The sequence below is a fragment of the Silurus aristotelis genome, assembly GCF_946808225.1.
Source record: "Silurus aristotelis genome assembly, chromosome: 3".
NCBI classification, from domain to species: Eukaryota; Metazoa; Chordata; class Actinopteri; order Siluriformes; family Siluridae; genus Silurus; species Silurus aristotelis.
The window spans coordinates 19,283,443-19,308,378 of NC_139576.1; the positions used below are offsets into that span (position 1 = coordinate 19,283,443).

The 24,936-nt window shown below is 37.5% G+C and overlaps 2 protein-coding genes across 52 annotated transcripts in view; one reads left to right on the forward strand and one right to left on the reverse strand.

The window, feature by feature from the left end:
• The first annotated feature begins 484 nt into the window (after window positions 1-484).
• Window positions 485-15,809, forward strand: rif1 (replication timing regulatory factor 1). Of its 2 annotated transcripts, none has more exons than XM_083536636.1 (36): window positions 485-705; window positions 1,642-1,763; window positions 1,906-1,984; window positions 2,120-2,216; window positions 2,315-2,445; window positions 2,546-2,637; window positions 2,792-2,981; window positions 3,250-3,342; window positions 3,433-3,571; window positions 3,660-3,811; window positions 3,912-4,029; window positions 4,129-4,302; window positions 4,437-4,547; window positions 5,723-5,785; window positions 5,899-6,002; window positions 7,095-7,181; window positions 7,324-7,397; window positions 7,579-7,759; window positions 7,857-7,964; window positions 8,068-8,217; window positions 8,335-8,434; window positions 8,519-8,780; window positions 8,913-8,958; window positions 9,068-9,270; window positions 9,450-9,543; window positions 9,727-9,858; window positions 9,946-10,088; window positions 10,262-10,351; window positions 10,434-10,491; window positions 10,612-13,584; window positions 13,695-13,814; window positions 13,901-13,987; window positions 14,095-14,210; window positions 14,483-14,636; window positions 14,724-14,844; window positions 14,959-15,809. In XM_083536636.1, exons 2-36 carry the CDS (start codon window positions 1,651-1,653, stop codon window positions 15,192-15,194), a joined length of 7,191 nt encoding a protein of 2,396 aa, XP_083392762.1. In that variant the 5' UTR covers window positions 485-705; window positions 1,642-1,650; the 3' UTR covers window positions 15,195-15,809. The 2 variants fall into 2 exon arrangements, with proteins under 2 accessions (XP_083392762.1, XP_083392761.1); XM_083536635.1 differs by having other exon boundaries at window positions 493-705; window positions 9,724-9,858.
• Window positions 15,810-16,234: 425 nt separating this feature from the next.
• Window positions 16,235-24,936, reverse strand: part of neb (nebulin) — a 56,285-nt gene continuing 47,583 nt past the window's right edge. For 17 of the 50 annotated variants that reach the window (XM_083536627.1, XM_083536621.1, XM_083536594.1 and 14 more), the window contains 15 exons: window positions 24,907-24,936; window positions 24,315-24,419; window positions 24,054-24,158; window positions 23,651-23,755; window positions 23,028-23,120; window positions 20,701-20,793; window positions 19,914-20,006; window positions 19,387-19,479; window positions 18,845-18,937; window positions 18,320-18,427; window positions 18,039-18,225; window positions 17,822-17,914; window positions 17,367-17,507; window positions 17,145-17,248; window positions 16,235-17,026 (listed from right to left, as the gene is read on the reverse strand). The exon at window positions 24,907-24,936 is cut by the window's right edge and continues 84 nt beyond it. In XM_083536627.1, the coding sequence (XP_083392753.1) occupies window positions 16,853-17,026; window positions 17,145-17,248; window positions 17,367-17,507; window positions 17,822-17,914; window positions 18,039-18,225; window positions 18,320-18,427; window positions 18,845-18,937; window positions 19,387-19,479; window positions 19,914-20,006; window positions 20,701-20,793; window positions 23,028-23,120; window positions 23,651-23,755; window positions 24,054-24,158; window positions 24,315-24,419; window positions 24,907-24,936 (1,617 nt within the window). In that variant the 3' untranslated portion in view covers window positions 16,235-16,852. The remainder of the gene's footprint in view (window positions 17,027-17,144; window positions 17,249-17,366; window positions 17,508-17,821; window positions 17,915-18,038; window positions 18,226-18,319; window positions 18,428-18,844; window positions 18,938-19,386; window positions 19,480-19,913; window positions 20,007-20,700; window positions 20,794-23,027; window positions 23,121-23,650; window positions 23,756-24,053; window positions 24,159-24,314; window positions 24,420-24,906) is intronic. The other 33 variants (XM_083536615.1, XM_083536607.1, XM_083536601.1 and 30 more) reach the window with 12 other exon arrangements.

Genomic DNA, 24,936 nt, shown 5'->3' on the forward strand with positions numbered 1-24,936 from the left:
TGTTACATTATTTCCATTTAAAATTTAAATGAAAAATAGAAATAGAATATAAATGTAAAAAAAAGGAAAAATTAAATAAATAAAAATGTACATATAAAGTATAACAACATATTAAAAGTATAAGTATAACTAAAAAGTCTAAAAAAATGTACAGTATAGAAAAAGATTATATTATATATAATATTAATAATTTTGCAGTGAAGAAAACGTGAGACGGAGAGAGAAGTCCAGGTACTAGGTGTTAGATGTTTCCTGGTTCAGACTCCGAATGGCCTGCGGGATGAAGCTCCTCTTAATTCTCATTTGAATTATTTATCCAAAGAAAACAGACAATATAACGAGACTGAACTTTTTAATGTAATTCTTTGGCTATTAAAACCCAGATTTGAGAGACGAAATAAGTCAGAAATAGTCCGTTAACTTCAGAACACCGATGAACGGCTCGAGAAGCAGGTTTTGTCATGAATTATTCATGAGTAGGCGAGGTTTACTGAGGGTGAAAGGTGAAGCTGCTCAGCGCGCCTTGTTTGGCGCCAGCGTTTTCGCGGGATTGCAGAGGAAACAGCGAGACTGTATCTTCCCCGTTACTGACAGCCACTCATCATTTTTCGGTTTAGAAATAACCCTCGCTTGTTTTATTGGTGTAAGCTTTCTGTCTATGCTAACGCCGCTTTTTGATGGTTGTGTTACATTAGTATCGGTGAGGTGAGAGAACATTACTTTTTCCCTCTATTGCTTCCTAGTTAGCTGCAGTGTGTCCTGGGCAGGGGGTTGGGTATGTTAGCTAGCCACCATGTTTATGAGCTGAGAGCGCAAAAATCACATTGAATGCATAAACTGAAACAAAGGGTGTTTGACTCGATAAAAAAAAAAGCTGCTGTATCTAACAGACTACGCGCATATCCTTTTTGGGTTCATTACGCAAGTGCAGATGTTATTAGCTGGGTGTTGTTAGCTTGCTCCACATTGTTTACACGGTGTGCTACACTAGAATGAGGTCGCTAGAGGTTTAGCAGATGTTAAACTGAACTATCCGTTTGTGAAGTGTGGGGAAAATATAATTAGTCGAAACTGTCTGTCGTTACGCAACCTATTTTTAATCAATTGGCTAGTCTGCCACCTAGCAGGGAGGAGGCAGAGAAGCTAGCTGGGCGCCACATCCGTTCACACTCATCAATACTGAATAGCTCTTTCTGATGCATAGCAGCAGTTAAATGCAGATGTAGTGTAGTTATGTAGGAGCTTCCTTTCAGATTTGCTATTATTGCCACCTGCTAGCTGCCTTGCATCTGTGATTAAACGGGCTTGGAGTGCAGCTGTAGGTGTGTTTTATTTTTGCCAGAGAGCACAATGTGCTTCACTAAATCACATATCATCTTCCAGAAACCATTAATCTACCTTAAAGCACATGGATCAGTGTTTTCCAGAGGTGTTCATGAAACAAGAGCTAAACATCTGCTGTTGTGAGATATTTAGTCACTACAAAACTTAAATCGGATGTTCAAAAGTCTCTTTAAACTTTATTAATGCTTCATTTTTCTACTCTTTTCAGCATATAAGTCTTAAGATTTAGTTTATAGTTTGTTATTAAGAAAAACACAAGTCTAGAGTAAAACCTGGGTCCTGAATTGGTGCTTGCAGGACCTGAGGATGATGGCCACAGTCCCAATGTCCAGCTCCAGCCTTCTCCATCTCCTCAGGACTCTAGAGGACAAATCTGCCGGCGTGTCTGAACAGACGGATGCCTACCTTACCATCGCCAAGTGAGTGATTGAAGCTGTGAACAATTAGATTGGTTGTTAAATTATGGATGTACTAACCATTTTGTAGCCGTAGCACATTCAAGAACATTCCTAGATTTGTGTAAAAACTTCACTGAGCTAATTTTTTATTTTTATTTTTTAGTCGGCTCAGTGGAGAAGATGGGCGGCAGTTCTTTCCTTTAATCATTAAGCACTTTTCACTCCTGGGCAAAGCCTTTCAGGTATGAAATCTGATTGCATTAATTTGTATTCCTTATTTTTATTATTATGTTCTGTTGCTATGACACTATTGATTATACTTATTGTAAAGTCAGCATTTTTTCATTCAAACTTGATGTATTGTTTTGTGCTCCCAGAGACACATATCCAGTCAGAATGAGGAGTTAAGCCAGGCTGCGCTTCAAGCTCTGGGCTTCTGCGTCTTCAACTCGAACATTGTTTTTGGTATTCCATGTAAGATACAGAGCAAGTGAACATGGAGTTACAATTCAATTCACAGATGTTCCCTACTGGTGTTCTGATGCTTTTGTTGGTTGCTTTGGTTTTTTTAGGTACTTTTGCAGAGGAGATCTTGTTGGCCCTTTGCGGTCTGGTGTTAAAGTCAACAGACAAGAACACATGCACACGAGCATTATGGGTCATTTCAAAACAAAATTTCTCTGCAGATGTTGTTTCCAAGAAGGTCAGTAAACAAAGTATTTATTTATTTTTTTTGTACAATCAGGTTTGCTTTTGCTTTCATTTTAAGATATTTTTGCATTTTTTCTTCTTTATCTTTTTAGACACCAGATATACTGAAGACTCTAGAAGCTCTGCAGACAAAAGACATCCAGTCAGTCTTGACTGAACACGAGTCACTCAATGTTGTTATAAAGTAAATACATACCTTTTTTAATTATTGTTCTTTTTTTTTTTATGTTTCCTAAATGTGCCATAATATAATTTTGCAGACACAATGGGCTCATTTTGTTGTGAAATTGATGAATTGCCAAATGTCTGCACCCTGTTTGTGATTGTTTTGGTTACAGGCTGCTAGAGCAAGCTCCTGTTCAGATGACTGATGGAGCAGTAATGTGGATTAAGCTGGTCATACCTCTGGTAGTTCACTCCGCCTCAAAGGTGCGCTTGCGTGCGGCTGCAGCGCTGGAGATGGGTTTGCCACTTCTTCTGGAGAAACAGCAGGAGGTGGCTGCCATTGTAGAGCCCATGATGTCTTCTGTAAGTCTGTCCTTCATTTTCTGCCTTACAGAGACACTGCAAAATTAATAGGCTTGTTTTTATTTGCTGTACTAAAGCGGTTTGACCTTGGCTAGGAGGCTGTTCTGGGTTGTTATGATAATGTAGATGATTGTGACTTTTTATTTTTCTCTCTGTTATACCACAATCTGGGTCACAAAATTGTTTTTGTATATTAGTTGGTTTGGTTAAGATGACTCATTTCTTTCTTAACCTCCTTTTATTAACTGGAACCATATTTATTTTTCAGAAACTTATCCCTGAGATGCAGAAACTATTTTCCAGTAAGAATGAGAGCAATGTGCTGAAGCTCTGGCCTTTATTTGTAAAGCTTTTGGGCAAGGTAAGGCACATGTTCATGTCATTGATGCTCTTTCTTGAAGTCTTGAAGAGAGCTGTGGTGCAGGTAAATCTGAAATGTGTTGTCTTTTAGTTGCTCCACAAAGGAGGTGCCTTCATAAACTCGCTGCTCTATTTAGAAGAGCTGGGCTTCCGTAGCTCCTCTCCCAGCATTAAGAAAATTGCCTTCCTTGCCTGGAAGAGCCTCATCGACAATTTTGCTCTTAATCCAGGTGAGCATTTGGCCAAACTGCTGCATACAGTTTTCTTATATCTTTGTCTTTTTGATATGGATTAAACCAGATTCAATCTCTTTTCCAGATATTCTTTGTAGTAGCAAGCGACTAAAACTGCTCATGCAGCCCCTTAGCTCCATCCTTGTAAGGACTGAAGCCTTGCTGCTCACCAAAATAGAAGTCTGGTGGTATCTTGTGGTCAAACTAGGCCCCAACCTGTCAGCTAACTTTGAACAGGTAAACCAGTATATCATGTAATTCATAATGTATTAGAGTTGGCATAGTTGTTTTTTAAGGTATAGAAAAGATATAACACATGAAACTTGTATTTATGAAGGTTGGTGTACCACTGCTGCTCAGTACACTTCCTCCAGATGCCTCTTTGGGGTCTTCAGCCACTCCTGCTAGAAGCATAAGCCAGAGCAATGGCATTGGACTAGTTACTCCTAAACAAGGTACAAGGAGATTGGGCCCCTGACCCAGTTTCTGCACATTAACATGTTTTTATTTTTACATGAAATCTATAAAAAGTAATCTTTATTCATTGATTTCAGGCGTTCCTTCATGTAGCAGTCCAGGTTCTAGCTCTCGCCTGAGCATTAGCAGTGCGAACGTTCCACAGTCCTTTCCCTCCATCCAACTGCTCGGGCTGGAGATGCTACTACACTACTTTTTAGGATCACAGGCTAGTGCTGCTGCAGCCAAGAGCAGTCTTCAACTCAATCTTGGTAGAACACAATGCATACTTATAACTTTTTTGTTTGAATGTCATTACTATAAATAATTCTGACTGTCTTTCCTAATTTGATTATATATCAAATATATATATATATAATTTTATTTTTTCTTTCTGCTGTTTCAGAGCCTTTGACACACAACCTTCTCAGCAGCCAGTCTTTCTTCAGCAAGCACTCCTCTACACTCATTGCAGCTGTTAGAGATTGCTTCATCTCTGTGGGCAAAGAGGCTCCAGGTACTCAATTGTCCTAATTTACACACCGTTTTTATTCAGTAAGGGTGTGTGTTTATTTTTTTTATTGGTGGTAGTAGTAGTAACTAATAATGAACTGTACCTTTTTTATTTGTACATTTATTAAACAGTTCCTTGTCATTGTAATCATTTATGCATTAGGCTTCCTTAAGCTGTTCCTTGTGTATGTGACTTCAGAGTATCCCTAATGTAGAATTTTGTTTGGCTTCTAATTGTTTAAGATCTAATGTTCAAAGCTCCACACTGTCATGATTTTTTTTTTTAACTGGCTAAATTAATGAAAAGCTCAACTGCTTCTAATAAGTGTAGACCCACTTGAATAATTTGGCATGTTCTCTATTGAGACAATAGTTTGATTGTGCAGTTGCCAGCCCCTGAAGAGCCTCATATATGCTATTGTTGCTGGGTGGGTGTTTTTTGTTTTGTTTGTACATCTATGCAGTCATTGCATTCTATTACATCCATATGGTCTGTGATCTTTCCAGATACCGTATTTTCCGGACTATATTTTTCCCGGTTTCACAAGCTTCAAGCCAAAAAACTCAGCCATTAGACCAATAAAATTGCCAAACGGGTTCAGGCGAAGCAATGAAATTCTTTATATCAATAATATCAATTATATCAAATTCTTTATATCTCATCGGGAGAAAAGCTTCCACCGGTGGTGATTTTTTAAACGCACAAGGATGCCAAAAGTTAAACTCCCGAGAGAAATGAAGGAGGAAGGGAAGGAGGAAGACAGTGAAAAATGACTTTCTTGATAGGCTACTGTTTAGATACAAGCCACGTAACAGGCACTGTCTTTCATTTAAAGCCTGTGTAAAGTTCATTAGTTTCAATGTAGACACCTGCGGCTTATAGACAGGTGCGGTGTATTTATGTTTAAAATAAAAAAAAACTTTGTAAAATTCAGTGGGTGCGGCTTATATTTGGGTGCGCTTAATAGTCCGAAAATTACGGTACATATCAGGCTGCTGGTCTGATTTGTCTTTGTATAATATTTATCATTTACAATGCTTGGAGTTGGCTCTTGGGGAACCCCTAGAAACACTTTTGTCAAAGAACAGTTTAGTTGTCCGTGTTGTGTCTGGCACATTATTTTGGCACTTTTATACATTTAATTAATACAAAATCTTTTGTACAATTTCTTTGTTTAGAAGCATTGCTGAATCTGATATGGACCAGCCTTATTGGCCATGTCAGTACAACAATAGAGGCTGGTAAGTTCTGTAGTAGTTTATAAATTAGAATAAATTCTTATGTGGGACTAAAGTCTTCTGTTGGCGTTTAAGCCTGCATCTGTTCCATCTTTGTTGTTTCTTCTTTTTAACAGCTGGTAATAAGAAGGAGAGACAGGGTTCTGAAGTACTTACTCTCCTGCTGCAGGCCCTACAGTCTATTGTGTCCTCTGAAGCCCTGCCAGCTCCACGGGCTCTGGTAAATCATCTCACTTTGCGAATAGCTGCTCTTTAATAACTGTTCCATTGGATTTAACCAACAAACACTAATTACAAGTACTTATTTAAGCACACTTTGAGGTTCCTAAATCTTGGAATTACAACACCTCTAAACTTTGATCCTTATGACACCATAAGACTAACTAATGTAGTATTCTAATGATTATTCCATCGATTAATCGACTGATCGGATAAGAAGTACCTTTTCTTTATTAAAGAGCAATACAAAATCGGAGGGAGAAAATAAGATGGGTCTCTTATAATGAACAAGTAATTTGTTTTTCTGTTTAGAAAAATTTATTTTTATTGCTGCATACAAGAATATCAGTAAAAACGAGACCCATTTAGTGCCTTTTAATAGCCATTTTACATCAAAATACAAAACAGTACATTCAAAAAGTCCCCCTGCAGTAGCCGAAGCTGAGAATTATGAAACATAATTATTCTCCCTCGTAGGTATTTATTTATTAAATCTCGCACAGAATCGTGATGTGGTTTTCTTGTCTCCAGAAAAGCTGCTTGAAATTTTCCACAAACTAAATCAATGTATTTATCGCCAGCTTTAAAAACATGCTCCATTACTGACTCCACAGCCCAGGGTTTTTTGATGGCACTGTACATAAATAAAAAGATAAAAATGTATTTCAAATGACTTAAAAAATGGTAACTGCACTGTACGCTGTTTTCTTTGTTATAGTCTAAAATTCTCAAACTTTGGAAACTTTCTGCCATTTTCTTTGGTCTGAATCTTCTCCTCGCCCCTTGCTGTTTACTTCCTGTTCCTCCATTTTTATCCTGCAGTGTCTTCTATTTTACCTGACCTGCGCGATCCAGAGTTTAGTGGGTGGTGCGTCAGTAATAATTGTCTGTGGGAAACACGGTGCTCTGTGTTTTTGTTAAATGGGCTAAATAAATTTTTGTAATCAAACTACTTGTTACTCAAGGGATTGTTACAGCACTATTTATTTTTAAACTCCATACAAAAGCTTTTCTGCATTTGATTAATCCCAGATGATGCTTGACACTGCGTTCTATGCTGTGCACTTTTTAAAACATTATATTTATATTCTAGGCCTTGCTAGAAGCTACTGTGAAAGCTATTCCTCAGAAGGTCCTGGGGTCTGCAGCATATCAAGTAGCCGACATGGATGTCTTGAATGTGAGTTTGAATTTGACATTGTTTGAAGCTTATCATTTTATAATGTCCTGTATTTTTAAACAGTCCTACAATCTACTCATTATTAATGACTTATTATTAATTATGAATTAATTAACTCCTAATGTAAACCGTTTCTTCCCAGGGTACCCCAGCTCTTTTTTTGATTCTCCTCTTTTACAAGAGCAGTATGTTCTCGTCATTTGTGACTGATGAAAGGTAAGTTATTTAGAAAGTTGTTTGCTTTGTTTACTGCTCTTATTTCAATATAAATTCATCTTTTGAATATCAGGGGAAACCTATATTTGGTTAAAAGATCAATGATTATGAAAGCCTTTCAGCATTTTTTAATAATAGGAATGCATTTGCAGCCTTACATTTTATTTTTGCTTTTTGGTAGGTTCTTTGTGTGCCTGGAGACCCTTATCAGTTGCGGTCTCTGTGGGCCCACTTCCCCACTGGCCTTTGGAGAGTCGGTTTTGGGGACAATCAGTGACCGCGCAGAGGCCGTGGAAAACACAGAGCATCTGTGGAGAATGTGGACCCTTGTTGTAAACCCTTTAACTGATACTATTACACAGGTTTGTTCTGGCTTTGTAGTAGATTACTTTTTGTTTATTATTTTAAGCATTAACAGGTCTTTTTTTTGTTGGTATTTTATTTATTTATTTTTTTAAGACAAATGAGGTGAATCAAGGGGATGCCTTGGAGCATAACTTCAGTGCAATTCATACAGCCTTGATGTTTCCGATTAACCGCCTTTTGTCTGGCTCAGGTCTTCCACAAGTCAGTAACTCTGCATTTCTCACACTTTTTAGCTTTAAAAATGTTTAATTCCTTTCCTACATAATTTTTACAGAGTACAGTTTTACTGTCATTTCTGCAATAGATGACTCAGAAGACTATGCTGAGCACTTGGTCTCGACTGTACAAGGCTTTTGCTCGCTGCTCAGCTCTTGTGGCCACAGCAGAAGAGAATGTGTGCTGTGAAGAGTTGTGTGCCAGAATATCTACTGCACTTGATGGTGAAGCACTGAAGGTATAAAAAAAGGAACATGAAAATTTTTGTTAATTGTGTGTGTATATATATTTTTACAAGCTAATAGAGCTCTCTCTCTCTCTCTCTCTCTCTCTCTCTCTCTCCCCCCCCCTCTAGAGTTTGTCCACTCTTGATGCAGTAGCAAATATCTTGCTGTCCATTATTGAAAGTGTGGACTTCTCTCCATTTACCCCTCAATTTCAACAGAAGATGAAATGTAAGTGGTGTGTTTTGCTTTTGATGAAAGGGCAGATGTTTTTAAATGACTTTGCAATTAAATTCTAAATCTTGTTCTCCTTAGCCCCTCACACACCACTTGGTTGGGTTCGAAAGAGGAACAAAGCTCTGGGGAATCTCTCAAACTTCCATGTGCTCTTGGTTCAGTGTTTAGAATCTTTCAAAACTCTGGCATTTTCAGAGGAGACCAGTGGAGTTTTAAGTGGCATTGGTACAATGCTCTTCTCCATATTGTCCACTCTTTTTACAAGCCTTGCCTTACCCACCATTATCCAAGAGTCACTGGCTTCCCTCATAAAACCTCTTGCGCTTCTTTATGGACAGTGGTAAGGTTTCACTATTTTTGACTACCTATATGCTAAGTTTCAAACTTTTCTTTTTTTTTTTCCTTTCCAACAAAACCTGAATACCACAATTTATGCTGAATGCATTTTTCCCCCACCTTTTTTTCCATATAGTTCAGAAGGTGAACAGTCAAAGACCCACTCTGTGCTGGGATCCAAGGTAAAATTTTATTTCTGAATTTAAATACACTAAACATCAGAAATTGTACCTATCATGATATCCCGTTTTAAATAAGTATTTTTCCCTATTTTTTCCGCTTTTTATTTAGTTGGAGAAGCTGATGGGAGATGTGCTTGGCACCCTGCAAACACGTTCTGCACTGCAGTATGATGATGAGCTGCTGGAAGTTTTATCTCCATTGCTCTGTGTACTTTTTCAACACAAAAGCAAACAGATCCGATCCGTCATTACTCAATTCTGGAATGGCACTTTTGGAAATGCGCTTGTGCTCACATACCCTGAGAATCTCAGGTATGTGTGTACATATTTATATATTAAAATGTCAATCTGTGTTTTTGCTTACATGACTCATGTGTATATTTCGGTGTGAAATCTATTGTGATTTTTTTTATATATTTTATGGTATTTATTGTCTGTGCTTTCCTAAAAAAATAAATTGCTTGGCTGATGAGAAAAAAAATGTTTTCTAGGTCAGTGTTAAATCAAGCTAAGCAGAAGTCTCCCTTAATTTTACCTGGATTTCAAGCAGTTGAAAATTCTGAAGATTTAAGCGGACAGTGCTCAGTAAGTGATGCTTGAAATAGCAGAAAGAAGATTGAATTACAATAGTGAAACCTACATTTATAATCCATGTTAAATTAAACACAGGATCATGCTTGTGGTTATATTTTTTCCCCCCAATTTGTATTTATTTTTATCTGAAACGTTGCACCCTGTATTTATTTACATTATTTTTGTTTTGAGCAGAGTGAGTGTTCTCAACTTGACACCAAAATCAGTGGGATTAAAGTGACCTCAGTGGGAAAGAGAGACTCGTTATTAACCAGAGCATCGGAGCTAAAGGAAAGGAGCTCTGGAACACCCTCCAAGCCTGTATCTGTAAATGACCTGAAATGCCACTCTTTAAACGTTGGATCTTATGAGTTGTATCATATATTTTAGCTGATGGCGGCATACCGTTTGCAGGTAAAACTGGATTTTGGGTCTCCGAAGCCACCACGCAAAGAAGTTCTTGAGGAGGAAGCATCAGTAGATTTTGTCTTCATTCCTCCTGAGGCAAAGGAGAGGGTGTTGACTGAACATCAAAAGGAGGTCAAAAGAACTAAAAGGTAGAAAAGCAAACGTCTGTTTTGTACCATGTAAAAAAAAAATGTCTCGTACTTAAAACATGTGTACATTATCTGGAAGTTGATTTGTCTTTCTGGTTTAATCGAAACGTGTCACTGCTCAGCTGAAAAGCTTCTTCAGTCTGACTGAATTATTTTCTGCTAACCCCACTTAGGGTTGATATCCCTGCAATGTACAATAATTTGGATGCCTCTATGGATTCGACAGTCTTTACACAGTACACTCAGAGCCAAGAGGAATCCACGTATGTACTGATGCATTAGTATAATTCTCATCATCTCTACCTTTCAGTACTGAGATGTTTACCAGCATGTGTTTTTCTTTAGGGACAAATTGCCACCACGGGAACAATCTGAGGCCAAAGAAAATATGATTAAAGCGAAGGTAAGACACTGCATATCTGACTATAATTCTGTCATTAATTGTCTATTTGTCTGTACTGGAATTAGTACAGAAGGGTCCAATTTAAATAGTAATTTAGTGAATATTTATCTGAATTTGTAGGATTTGATGGCAGGGGCATCATCTGGAATTGATGAACAAAAGATGCAAGATAACATCAGCCCAGACAACACAGCTTTGGATGCCAGTGGTCTTCAGGATTTTGCAATTCATAAGGAGAGCCAAAGCCCAAATGGGTCTGGTTCATCTGACATGGTTTCTGGAACACCACCAAAGCCCAGCAGTCGACGTCAGTCCTTCATCACCCTTGAGAAATATGTAGAGGGTAGGCCAGGTGGCTCCCCAAATGTTACAAAATTTACTGGCCCACTTTGTAGAATTTCTTGTAGTCAGGAGACTCCAAAGTCACAAACTAACTCAAAACGGTCTTCACCTACTTCTTACTCACAGCCAGAAATTGGTAAAGAGGATTCTAACAAATCTACTGATATTACCCCGGATTCTGCTAATCAGTCTGATGCAAAAATCACAGAGTTGAAATCAGTATCTAAATGTCCAAGTGAAGTCACAGAGGATGAAGATCATGTCATCCCAGACACACAGACACAAGAGTTTAAAGAGGCAGTCGATATTGGGAACACGTCTCCAGACAAAACCAGTGTGGAGGTAAATGCTGAAATTGCCTCTGCTGATGTAGAAACTGAGGTTTTTACTGCTTCTCAGGATTCGAGTCAGGTTGAACCAAGGAGATCAGGAAGACGAAGAAGTAAACCTGTTCTGCCAGGGGAAGAGTTGGATCAGGAATCAAAAAGCAAGCAGCAGAAAAAGACACCTGTTAAGGCATCAACTTCAAATGATGCTCCAAAGTCTACATCGGCCAAGAAAACTGAGATTTTTACTACAAGAACCAGGAGAAGTAGAGTCCATGAAGAGAGTGGTGTAAGTGGTAAATTGCAGACTAGTGAATATAAAGAAAATACGGGTGATTCACAAATACACTCTTTGGCTACCACAACGAGTTTATCACAGGGAAGGGTTAGAGGCAGGAGTAAAGAGGTTAATCAGACTGAGCCTTCTGCTGAAAAAATGTCTCCTTTAAGTCAAACAGATAAGAATAATGATAGTAATAATTATAAGAATGAGTCTCCTCTTAAGCAAACAGATAGTCAGTCACATTGTAGGCCTGTTAGGCGAACCAGAGTAACTAGTGGTAACGTGGAGGGTTCAGACAGAAGGCAAAGTGTCGATCTCTCTCAGGGAGACTCTCCTGCTGGCACAAACAAGCAATCGGATAGCCCTGCATCTGATTCTGATAGCCTCTCACCTGCCAGACCAAGAAGAGGAAAATGGTCTGAAGCAGCTGAAGCACAAAACAAAGATAAGACAGGACTGAAAAGTGAACAAATGAGTGATTTAAATCATTCCCAAACACCAATACCAATAAAAGGCAAAGTAGGTAGGCCCAAAAAATCTGAAAAACAGACAAGTAACACCAGTAAAGACACTACAACATCAGGTTCCGTGAATTCTGAAGGTTCACAGGCTAATGAGATCAGCAAATCCCAGGACAATTCTCAAGGGTGGGGCAAATATAGAACTCGTCGCTCATCTCAAGCCCTGTTGGCATCATTTGAAAACTCTGAGTCTGAAGGGTCTGATACCCGAGACGGACAAAGGTCTAAAAGGTCCAGAGTGCGTAAATCATCTGAGATGGTACCAAGCACACTGATGAATGCAAATGCTTCTGAGGATATATTGGGTACGGAAGATGCAACTGTCCCTTCAGTCCCAATGGAAATATCAAAGAATGAGCCAAAGGACTGTTTAGGTGTTAGCACACTGAATGAGGTTCAAAACATTCTCCAACCTGATCTCAAAGATGAGCCCCCTGTAACTGAAGTCCAAGCAAGTGAACATGGTGATTCAATTGAACTTCGTGATGAGCAACAAAGTGACATAGACTCTAAGATGCAAATAGATTCTGAAAAGGAGAAGTATGTTAACACTGTTTGCGAAGAGAAAGCCGTTGCCAATGAAAACCTCCTGTCCTCACAAAACAGCCTACAGCAAAATGCTGAAGTTGAGCTAAAAGCAAGGGAAATGCTTAAGTGTCCTCATAGTAAAAAAGGTCGTGGGCGCAGACGCTCTACTAATTGTAACTGCCACCAAGTTAGCAGCATGCCTTCAAAAGAACTGTGTAGTAATTCTGAAGATGTAGAGAGTATTAAGGAAATCAAGGTTCTTCTTGAATCCAGCAGTTTGCCATCTGATGCTGAGGTGAACAGTTTCACATCTTCACCGGAAAAAGAGAGAATGGCACTTCAAGACAGTTGTCCTGATGTTGCTAATGAACAGTCTTCTCCATCCTTGCCTAGCTTGACAGAAGCAGAGTTACCTGCTGTAAGACCTGTGAAAACTCCTAATGAAAATGATGTGAATGAAGGTCTAATCCAGGGAGAGGAACACCAAAAAGACAATGTAGATGAGACAAAGGAGAAGTATGAGGAAAAGGATAAACTTTCTTCAGAAAACAAATTTAGCCAAGTGCATTCACAGGAAGGTCCAGGTGCACCAGAGCACTCATCAAACCATAGCCAACCTATGGAGGATAAGCCAGTATGCCATGAAGAGTCTAAATCTCCTGTCAGTCAGGAAGAAATAGTTCTTAGTGGAGAAAAAACAGTGGAGATACCAGAAAAAGAGGAACTTGTGGCTGAATTAGATGGTGCAGTTACTGCACTTCCTGAAGGTACTGAATTAGACAGGGCCTCTCACGAAGAGGGGGAGGATGATGATGAAGAAGCAACACAAATAGACAAAGATCTTCATCTTCAGACTGCTCTACCTTGTGACGCTTTGGAAACGCCTCAAGCTGCCTCGGCTGAAGCTTGTCTGGACTCCCCACCCAAACAGAAATTTTCAGATTCTCTTAGCAGGAATGCAGAAGTGAGGCAGAGTCCTAGTAGTAGTGTGACACGGGGTGTATGGTCACCAACAGCTTCTCCATCTACAAGCATTCTAAAGAAAGGACAGAAGAGGCAATGTGAAGAAGATTCTCCATCACCTCTCATTAAGGTAGTATTGTTAAGGATGAAATATTTATTAACAACCAAAACTTCTTGTTATTAATATTGTGATTCTAGGACTATTTCTGTATATTTTAATGCTGTTTATTTTTGTTGTAGTCTCGCAGAGTGTCCTTCGCAAACCCGATATACCAGCAGGAATTGGCCGACGATATTGACCGGCGTAGCCCCGTTGTACGGACTAGCTCTCCAAAATCAAAAACTGTTGGACAGCCTAAGGTATTGTGACTTATATTTCGGTATTCTTAAGTTATAAAAGCAAATTACAAATAAGGTCACTTAATCGGAATAAATTTGCGTTGCAGTATATTACAACACCGACAAAAGGACTGTTAACCCTCAGTCCTCGCAACCTTCGCAGTCCGGGTTACAAGAGTTCAAAGAAATGCCTGGTATTTCTTTTTTGTTTGTTATTTTGAACACTTTAAGCCAAACTTCTAAAACACATCAAAAAATTAACGTGTTGAATATTTTGCGTTAATGTTTAACCTGGCCACAGATCTCAGAAATGAGTCAAGAGCCCCGACCCATTCCAAAGGATTGTGTTTTTCCTGCACTCGTCTGCTGTTCTACTCCTGTGGAGGCTGTTCTGCCCCAGATTTCTTCCGCGATGTGGTAAGTTTCTAATGCTTAGCATTTTACCTGGTAAATAAGTGTAGGTACACACAGTGTAGATGAAGAGGATAGCGCTGTTCTTTCTAACATTTTCTACATTCGTCCTCAACTGACTTTGATTATATTAATTGTTTTGATTTGGCACTACTAGTCATGTTATATTGAAGCAAATAACTTTTGTTTTTTAAATCTAGCCATTGTACAACCTTTTAAAATGACTGTTGTTCATTACATGTATTCACTTATTGCTGTATATTTGTCTTTGTACCTAGGCCTCGAGGCTTTGGTCAGCTTGTGCGTGCTAGAAATATTAAAACAGTTGGAGATCTGGGTGCTCTATCACCAAGTGAAATCAAATTGCTCCCTATTCGCTCACCTAAGGTGTCAAATCTCAAAAAAGCACTAAAAACCTATTATGAGCAGCAGGTACAGTACATTTTAAACATTTGATTATTTGTGAATATTGTGCTCAGCTGATATGGCATTTACAAATGTTTGAATTTGTCCTTCAAGCGCAAGGGGCGGCCTGATGACCTGAAAAGCTTTGATGAAATGGAGAAAATGACCTCTGAGCCTGAGGAGATGACTGGAGCTCTAAATCAAGAGGAGGACCAAACAGCTGGAGATGAACAAGGTACATCTGAGGGATTAGCAGTATAGATCAATTGTATCATGTAGAAAACGATAGAGACCTTTCAGCAAAAGATACAAGCCATTGACACTTTTTTTTTCTTTCCCCCCCCCCCAGAAGTCATCTCCTCGGAAGTGCCATTGACCGTAGCGCAGAAACAGGAAGAGTCAATATCTGTGGACCTGCTATCAGATGTTGCAGCACTGGGATCTCGTCTAACCCAAGAGGAGCTTGGATGCTGTTCGCCAAGAGAGCTGGGTCAGATGCATGAACAGCTCAGTGGCATGATGAGATGTATTGTGGATCATCTTCAGTCACGTTTAATCAGCAACCTCGAGGACAGTTTGTCATGATTGATCCAGTCTTCTCATCCTCAGTTGTCTACATGAAACCTGCCTCAATTACTTTTAACTTTTTTTTTTTTTTATTATTATTATTTTTTTAAATCATGCTTATATGCAGTGGACTGCTGTTTTTAGTGATCGTTTTAGCTGTGGATCTTCTAACATTCATATTTTCCGGACTGATGGAACTTTTCTGCAATGGGACATAAATAGCTTGTACCATACTCGTACCCTCTGAGCATTGAACGAATTGAAAGGACTTGCTTCTTTTATTGCCTTTTATCGGCGCTTCTTGTGTGCTGATCAGAATGCAGATGGCACTTTTAGTATTTCAATACTTTTTTTTTTTTTCATTTGTTTAAATAAAGGAACAAAGGTGTAAGTGTTGTTTTTAACTGAGAATTTACCTGCAGGATTGATTGCCTTTCGTGCATTATTTGTTTCTTAAATCAGAAGTGTGTTTGTAAGGTCACAGGGTGATCTATAATCCCCTGTTCATTTCCAAATTGCTTAATTGGTAATCCAACATACAAATTATACTTCATATTAATTTTTATTTTCTTTTTTTTTTTTATTAAAGACTACCAGTGAACACAATGTAGAATTAAAGTTTACAAGCCGTGATTATGTTTATCCAGCCTGTGATGGGGGGGGGGGGGGGGGGGGAGCTGTAATCTAGAGAAATTGTTCAAATCAGTGTTTGAGGTAATTGGCAGTCTTGTTACAGTAATTAGTTTCATTTATTATTTAGAGTGCTCTATTCAGAAGAGAAACCAAAGTTCATGCAGAAATGTTTATTCACTGATTATTTTGTAATATCAATACTTTATTACTATAATGCTATCTATTCATTTAATCATTGCATACACAAACTTAACACAAGGACAGTTCAGCAAGTGGCTTTCTTGTTTTTAAAGGTATATTTCAAAGTATAAATGCATGTGACAGCATGCAGTGGTGTTTAATACTATCTAAAAACCTGGACATGTTTAAATAATTTATGCATAAAGAAATTATATATTCTACATATTCAGGACAAGAGACAGATATACTGCAGAAGCGTGGTGTGCTTTATTAGCTACTGAGCCAAAATATGACTCTTAACCCTAGATCTAGGGAATTGGAAGAAACAAAACACACATGCATCTTGTGACCAGCCTTTAGCAAAGGAGGGAAGAGGCTTTTTTTTTTTTCTTTCATGGAACTCGTCTCTCACACTTTCAAGGTTTTTGTTGTTGTTTGTTACCTTAATTATAGTTTGATAATGTCTTGATTTGGTATTTCACTTTCAGTTCAGTCTCAGATTTTATTTTTTTAAGCAAAGACCATTTCTGTGTTAAAGCTTTAGTGCTGAGAAAGGCAGAAAAGCCTTCCGTAAAACCAAATCGCTTGTCAGTAATATACAACAAAATGGGCTTTAAGTTTGTTTTTAAATGTTCTGTTGGGGTTTGGTAGATAAAAGATAAATACAACTGTCTAACATCTTTCAGTCTCTGTCACATCCACTGAAGATTTGCAGATATGGGCATGAACAAAATTGCACATAATGCGAAGACAGACAAACAGGATCAACACTATTTTAAGACTAACCTATAACGAACTACACATAAACTAGCTGAATGCCTGAGCTGCTCAGCCCTGTGGATGTCTCATAGTCGCACTAGTCTTTAGATCGCCTCCACGTAGTTGGCTGGCAGCATGCCAGTCTTTCCAGTACGCTGCACTGTGCCATACATCCAGCCCTCATCGATGGACTGCACATTCACTATGACATCTCCATCTTTGAAGGACACCTCGTCGTTGTCAGCTGCAGTATAGTCGTACATGGCACGAACAGATTTCTGTCAAGAGGGACAATTTATGAAAGTGTTAACAATCATGTTTTTCAGTCTTAGACAATAGATAGTGAAATAAAGTTAGGTTAAGACATTGTATGTATGGGAAGACTTTCCTACTTACCCCAGTGGTGGAGGGGTGTGAAGGCACAGAGGACACAGTGGTCTGCTGGGTGACCACAGAAGAAGATCTCTGCTGGAGTTCAACTGTCTTGGCCTGCTGGTAGCCTGTGACAGAGGGTGAAGTATTTGAAAGTCATTATATTCAAATGAGCACTTAATAATAATACTCCCCATTTAATAAACACTTCTGCATGTTTAGTTATTAAGTGTAAAGTGCACGTACCGATGGTAGCAGAAGGGAATCCATTACTGTAGAGGGACATGTGTTGGTCCACATTCTCAGACAACTCAGATTTCTCATCACCTAAGCCGCTCATGGCGCTTGTCGATCGAGAGTGTTCCTTACTACGCCGCTGAGCTTGAACTGGAAGGTGCAGAAAGGTGTCCAAATTTTTGTTAAATTCCTACTCAATAAAAAGTGGAAGTAGCCTGATAAATTTTCCCTCAGGTACAGGTTTGTGTCCACACTAAAACATGTTTACATTTGACATATAATTTGAGCTAAAAATAGAAGTAAGGACAAATGTAAAAAATTGATTTGAAAGCATATTCAGATTACTATTTTGAAATTTAAAATGACAGGTCTAAATACAAATGCAAAGAAAAAAAAATCGAGGATGTTTTACTCATGTAAAGTGCAATTATTATAAACTATAATATGTATAGTCTGTAACCTACCAGACATCATGTGAAGACTCCTAGACTGGATATTATCTTCAGCAGGATCGTAGTCAAACACAGAGCCTGGGTTTGTACGCCATACACGCAGGTCTAAAAATTAACCACAGTTTAGTTACTGTTGAATTCTACCTAAATGTAGTGGTACAAACATATAATCAAAATATAAGTAGTTGGTTATTATTGCTGTAAATAAGTTATGTTTCAATGATCTGACCAGCGATGGTTTCCTGGTCATGCTCTACTGCACGTTTCCTCTCCATTTCCACCACACGCCTCTGAATGCCGCGGTAGTTGATGTCACTAAAGTCTTGAGTGTTTCTCTTGACACGCTCAGTCACAAGGTCACTGGTGGTGGGAGTAAAGCTGCCCTTACTCTTCTCAAAGTCCTGGTGGTATTGCACCTGCGAAATAGATGTATACATAATGTTATTCAGCATCTCCAACATGCAACTTTTTGTTGTATGTGAAATAGGAGATGCTTGCACTGAAATTTACCCCAGAGATGATGCGCTGAGTCTCCCTGACACGCCTCATCTCAGGAGTGTCCAGTACAAACGCTGCTTTGCCCTGCACCTGCTTACGGAAGCTGTCAGAGTACAGCACCTGGGGGACAGAAAGAACAGTAAATGCAATGTACACTGTATACAGGATGGGTTTTAATATGAGCACATCTCAGATTGGATTATTCCAGGAAGGAGGGAAACTGATGGCTATGAAGTTAGCAGCTGTGTTATTGCAACAGTAGATGAATGAATTAGCACAGTAGGTCCACATAGATGGAGGGATGGATGTTTTTGTTCCATTTCACAGAACTGCTACAAGACAGTAAGGAACGTATGAAAAATTGCTTAATCAAGAGAAAGTTAGCAATGAACGCACACATCACATCTAAATTTAATGTATTACATTGAGCAGGTGGAAGGATGAAGTTAATATTATTAGCCACCTAAGCGAGAAGGAAGGAGTTAGATTGGTTATGTTGAACATGAGTTTTAGGACACACGTTCCCTGGCTGAGTACCGAGCTAATATGTTCTTGGTTCCGTTTGACTCGCTCCATCTCTGGCGTGAATATGACAGGAGTTCCTTTGCCAGAAGCATCTCTATACAACACCTGGAGTGGAGAAAAACAGTAGCCATAGAAAAGCCAGTGAGAGGAAGCTACCTTCATATCACATCATACTCACGCTCCAAACATTCCTTCAGCAGAAGAAAGAGAAGTTTGTGAGCAAACACCACTCACAGCATCACATTTGGAGGTTAAATGGCAACATACGGAGAAAACCCTGTAGTGAAATGTTAAGAAAAGCAAATAAGAGCCAGAATATTACAGTGTGTGAATTTCAAATAAAACCATAAGCACATGAGGTTACTGTTGTTGGATTACATGGTCTCAGGTTTGATTGCTTGGAATAAACTGGAAGTAGATGTGAGGCTGCCGGTGGAGGGTTTGGTTATATTCTATTAGCAGGTGATAACAGACATTATGGGTAGAATGGATGTGATGTGAAAGTTCATGCAAATGAAAGCACGCCCAAGTAAACTGTGTGTAGTTTCCACTACCGAACTGATGTGCTTCTGAGTCTCTCGAACTCGCTTCACCTCAGGAAGGTCCGATATAGCTGTCCCATGCCCCACCATGTTTTTGTACTTTATCTACCAGTGGATTTGGTTCCATGCAGGTGAAACACATAGCAAGATACAAATAAACAATCAGAACAAGAACAGTTGGAAAAATAACAAAATAATAATATGGCAAATATGATCAATCATCACCTCTAACATGAACAAATAACTTGCTGACATTTACAACAAATTTAGTAGCACATATAAAAACACAGACATTATTTTCCAAGCAATTTGGTTGGGAAAATCAATTCCAGTTGTGGTAAGCATGAACTTCAGAAGTATTAACATTGAAACCAGGTGGTATACACATGAATGGATGTTATTAGATATGTCATAATGTGCTGGTCAATGCTTTTTAGGGAGGGAACTACAGTTAACCAGGGAATCATTAAGGTTTGTGTGCAATGTTATATGGATGATAGAATGATCTGTAGCTGGGAAAGGGTCACACCGCAGTGTACCGTGCTAATATTTTCCTGATTGCGTTTAACTCTCTCCATCTCAGGAGTTTCTGATATCGTAGTTCCACTTCCTAAATCCTCCTTGTAATGAATCTTTAAATAAGTATAAGAAAAAAACGGTTATTCAAATGAGCCAACCATTATACCTACACACACACACCATAGATTTCACATAAAATAGAGAGTATTAAAACACAGCACTCTTAAACTCTTGAATTGGATTGATAAAAAGACACTGATTCATTTTTTTTTTAACAACAGCAGTTTGATAGAAGATATAGCTGTAATACAAATCACACATTAATACAATATTAAGATGCTTATTCTAATATATTATTGTTATTATATATATAAGATATATTTGCTTAGTGTTTATAGAAGGAGTCTTGGGTTTAAAAAAGAGTTACAGTCAGTACTTCAGTATGGGAAAGACATTAGGATAGCTGCTTATATCAATTAAAGCAAAACTATATACAGTTTAAAAGCACAATGTCTCTTTTAGTATTAAATCATTTTATAAGTCATATAAGTGGAATAAAACACTTTAGGATATGCTATTATGCAAAAATGAATCAACCTCAGGCTGATAATTGAATCACTACTCCCTGCTGGATTACTTTTTAATACCAGCACACCCTGCAGTGTTTTATTCCTTACAAAGTTAAACTACATCATTTTGAACTAGTAAATTAGAAAGTCAATTCTGCAGTAAGAAGAAAATGGTTTTCAGAAGGGTTAAAGCCATTAAGGGGGAGGGATACTTGTAATAGAGCAAAAGCAAATCTACCGAGCTTATGTTCTTCTGAGACTCCTGCGCACGTTTTACTTCAGGAAGATCTGGTATAGATATGCCTTGACCTAGTAAATCCTTGTATTTGACCTATTCCATATTTCCGAGTAATTTGAAACAGAAATAATAAAGAAATGATAAAACACAGGAAGTATTAGATAAGTATCTGAAAAAAAACCCATATTCACACTTTACATACCTATTTAGCCCTTCTTAACTACTTATAATACATGACATAAACCTAGATAAACTCTATGAAAAAGGCTTATTCTACTGATTTCTTAATGACACCTGAAGACAATTTTACCATAACACAAAACCAGTTGTGGACAATATACACAAAGCATGTACTTAAGTAAAAGTAAGTACAGTAGGTAAAATATTACTCCAGTAAAAGTAAAAGTGTTCACTTAAAACCTTTACTTGAGTAAAAGTACAGAATTATTTCCCTCAAATGTACTTAAGTATCCAAGTACTATGATTTATTATGGGTGTAATGATATTAATCAATCAAACACTGATTGATATCTAATAAATTATCAATACAAGTTTAAAACCTGACTGGTGGCTTGCTGTGTGAATGACCAGTTACGTTTTTATCCACTCAGAAATAAAAGGAACGACTGATTTTGCAAAAAAGTAGTTGAGTAAAAAGTTCAACATTTTACTTTGAAATGTAGTGAAGTTAAAGTAAAAGTTTTTCTAAACAGAAATACTCGAGTAAAGTACAGATACACGAAAAGGCTACTTAAGTACAGTAACGAATTAAATTTACTTCTTTACTGTCCACCACTGCACAAAACACAATGTTTTTGTTTTGAGGCAGAAGACATTGATTACAGCTTTTAGTAACAGCAGGTGTGTTAAAGGCTCATCATGGTTTATGTAGGCTTATGTCAACTTATAAAAGGCTTATGTAAGTGTCTTTAAGTAAGTGTCTAACCCTAATCCTTTAATCAAAATCATAAGAAAATAAAAGTACACCTTATTTGAATTCTATGGTTTTCTGTATCAGGGCATAAGAAAAATCATTTGGTCTTATCAGGTCTTAAAATTAGGCAAATACAACCTCAGATAAACAACATTTGACATCTTACACTATGTGATTATTTATTTAACAAATATAAAGCCAAAATAGAAAAGCTATGAATGAAAAAGTATGTACATCCTTTACTGCGTTTGCAGAATTTAAAAAGCTAATTAATTAATCATCAGCAAGTGTGACCATCTGGAGTTTTTAGCTGTAACACAAAGCAAGCTACTACAGGCCTCCTCTACAGACCTGTTTAATATTAAAGTTACTGAATAAGTCAGGTTTGTTTATAAAGGTTGCCTGAAGAAAGCAAATTCTCTCTTAATAGACCTTGTCAGCACAGCTTAGGTTTGAGAAGTTGCATCTGAACAAACCACAAGGCTTTTGGAACAATGTCATTTGGACAGATGAGACCAAAATGAATATGTCTGGCCATAATACACAACATCACATTTGGTGAAAACCTAAACGCAGCATATCAGCACAAACACCCCATACCCACTGTCAAGCACAGTGATGAAGGCGTGAGAAGTTAGGCTTCTTCTTCAGCCACAGAACCTGGGCACGTTTGTATGCCAAAGAATTCTAATGTGAGGCCACCTGTGTGACGGCTAAAGCCAGACTAAAATTGGCTCATGCAACAGGATTGGGCATTTGCACATTTTTAATAAATGGCTGAAAAACCAATGGTCAGTCAAAATTCAGACCTTAACCTGACTGAACTGCTATATCATTACTTGTGAGCTGTGCATAAACAAATGCCCACAAATATCAATGAACGGATGCAAGGATGAGTGAGCCAAAATTCCTCCACAGCGATGCAAGAGACTGATAAAGTCATAAAGATAAACAATTACAATTTACTGCTGCTAAAGGTATCCAAACAATTGAATTTTGTGTTGTTCATCTAAAGTTGTATCTAATTTTAAGACCTGCTAAGGACCAATTAATTTTTATTTTGTCCTGATATATAAAACCATAAAATTCAAAAAGGTGGTATTTAAATTTTTACAGGGCTATACAATAGAAGAAAAATAAACACAGAACATTATGAAAATGTCTGGGACTCAGTTAGGGAGCGTTTTAATAGTGAAATACAAAGAAAAGACTTTTAGATGATGATTATTTTTTAAGGATTGGCATTAAAATTAGGTGTTTATAAAAAAAAACTGAGGAAGTGGTGATTAAAATGAAACGAAAGGAAATATTTGCTCTGTCTCGACAATGCCAAGGAGCATGGGAATGTGGGGAAAGGGGGAAAAGGCTGGGATTGGGTCACACCACAGTGTACCGTGCTAATAGTCTGTTGATTGCGTTTAACTCTTTCCATCTCTGGCGTTTCTGCTATAGCAGTTCCTCCTCCCAAATCCTCCTTATAATGAATCTTTAAAAATGCAGATGCAAAAATATTACACCAATTTGATTATCATGATTTTTTTTTTGTTTTCTCAGGAGGCTTTTTGAAATAATGAAGAAATTTTTTGTGTGACACAAATGAACATTTTACATATATTTACATTTCATGAATTGTGGAAAACATGCACATCTACATCTGCATAAGAGTTGGCAGCAGTATAAATAAAAAGCATTACGGTTTTAGTTCCTAAAATAATTAGAGCAGTTGTTTCAAACAATTCAACTGAACTTTAAAATGAAGTTAGTCTCTAAACTGGTAGTCTAGAGTTAATAGCTAAATTTAGGTCTAGATGAAGTAGGAAATGGGCTGCAAGTCAGGGACTGTTAACATATGATTGTAGCAAGAGAAAAAGAAGTAAAAAAAAAGAAAAAAAAAAGAAGGGGGGTAAAAGCCAGAATTCAACAAATAAATGAAAGTTAAAAAAAAAAAAAAAAGTAAAGTTGGTAGTCAGGAAAAAGCATTTAAAAAGAGTAAAATTATACTTAATGAGTAGGTACCAAGCTGAAATTCTTTGTATTTTCTTTAACACGAAGCATTTCAGGGGTGTCCTGTATTGCTGTTACTTTGCCCTTACTTTTTTTATGGTCAACCTGGTATTGAAGCTACAGAAAAAAGAGCACAACTGCAGTCAAGTACTGCACACTGGGGGAAAAAACACAGTGTAACAAAAATACTCCAAATATGTTTAAATGAACACAACCACTGAATTGAAACAGTAATAACTTGTTCAAAGAATAGGACAAAATCAACTAATATGGTTTACCAAATCCAAATCTGTGAATCCTCAAACACAAAAGACAAAAATCAAGGACAACATGACCAAGAAAATGTCCAACCTACAAGAAACAAAGGGAGAAACAAAAACAGAAAAAAATGATAGAAAAATAAAAAAGATCTTACAGTGCTGAAGTTCTTCTGGTTCTCCCGCACTCTCTGCATCTCAGGAGTGTCTAGAACTGCATTGTAGTGAGACATGGTCTTCTCTGCCTCCTCCTTGTACTTTTTCTGTTTAAAAAATAAATAATGCTTGACATTCCATATATACTACATCTATAAATATTCCAAAAACGTTATGTTACATGTTATGTAATGTTACATGTTATATATTATGTGTTTTCTAGCAAAACATTGCATGTTTAAAGTTTGTATATTGGCCATTACCTGGCTCACAAGGTTCCTGATCTGCTGAGCATGGATGATATCAGGAGTGTCAATGACGCTGGTGTAGCTAGCCCTGTCCTGCTCAGCGTTCTGCTTGTACTTAGTCTGTAAAACATGGGTTTCTGCTGAGAGACAGCTCTTACTTGGTATTTAAAAGGTAAGTTGACAATCATATTACTGACATTTCAGTAACATATTATTTCAGAAAATTAGTAAAAAAAAATAGGGCTTCATAAGCATATGCAATAATTTTAAATAAATTGTAAAAGACACAACTTCTTAAAAATGGTATAAATGGACAAAAATAATGTGTTAGTCCTATTAAAATGTGTTTTATAATAATGAAATAGAAATTGGGGGAAAAAAACAGTTTATATAACATTTGCATGATAAATATTTTATGGAAGAAGAAATTTTTAACTTTGAAAGTAACTTTAAAATAAAGTAAGTATACTTTAAAATAAAGTTTTTTTGTTGAAAGAAAAAAAAAGAATAATTCACCACAAAAATACATTAATTTTTGATTTATTCTGTCACTTGATGGATAAAGAGCCACTCTTTCATTAGGATGATACATGATCCATCCACTAACCTGGCTGAGGATATCTGTAGCATTTCTTGC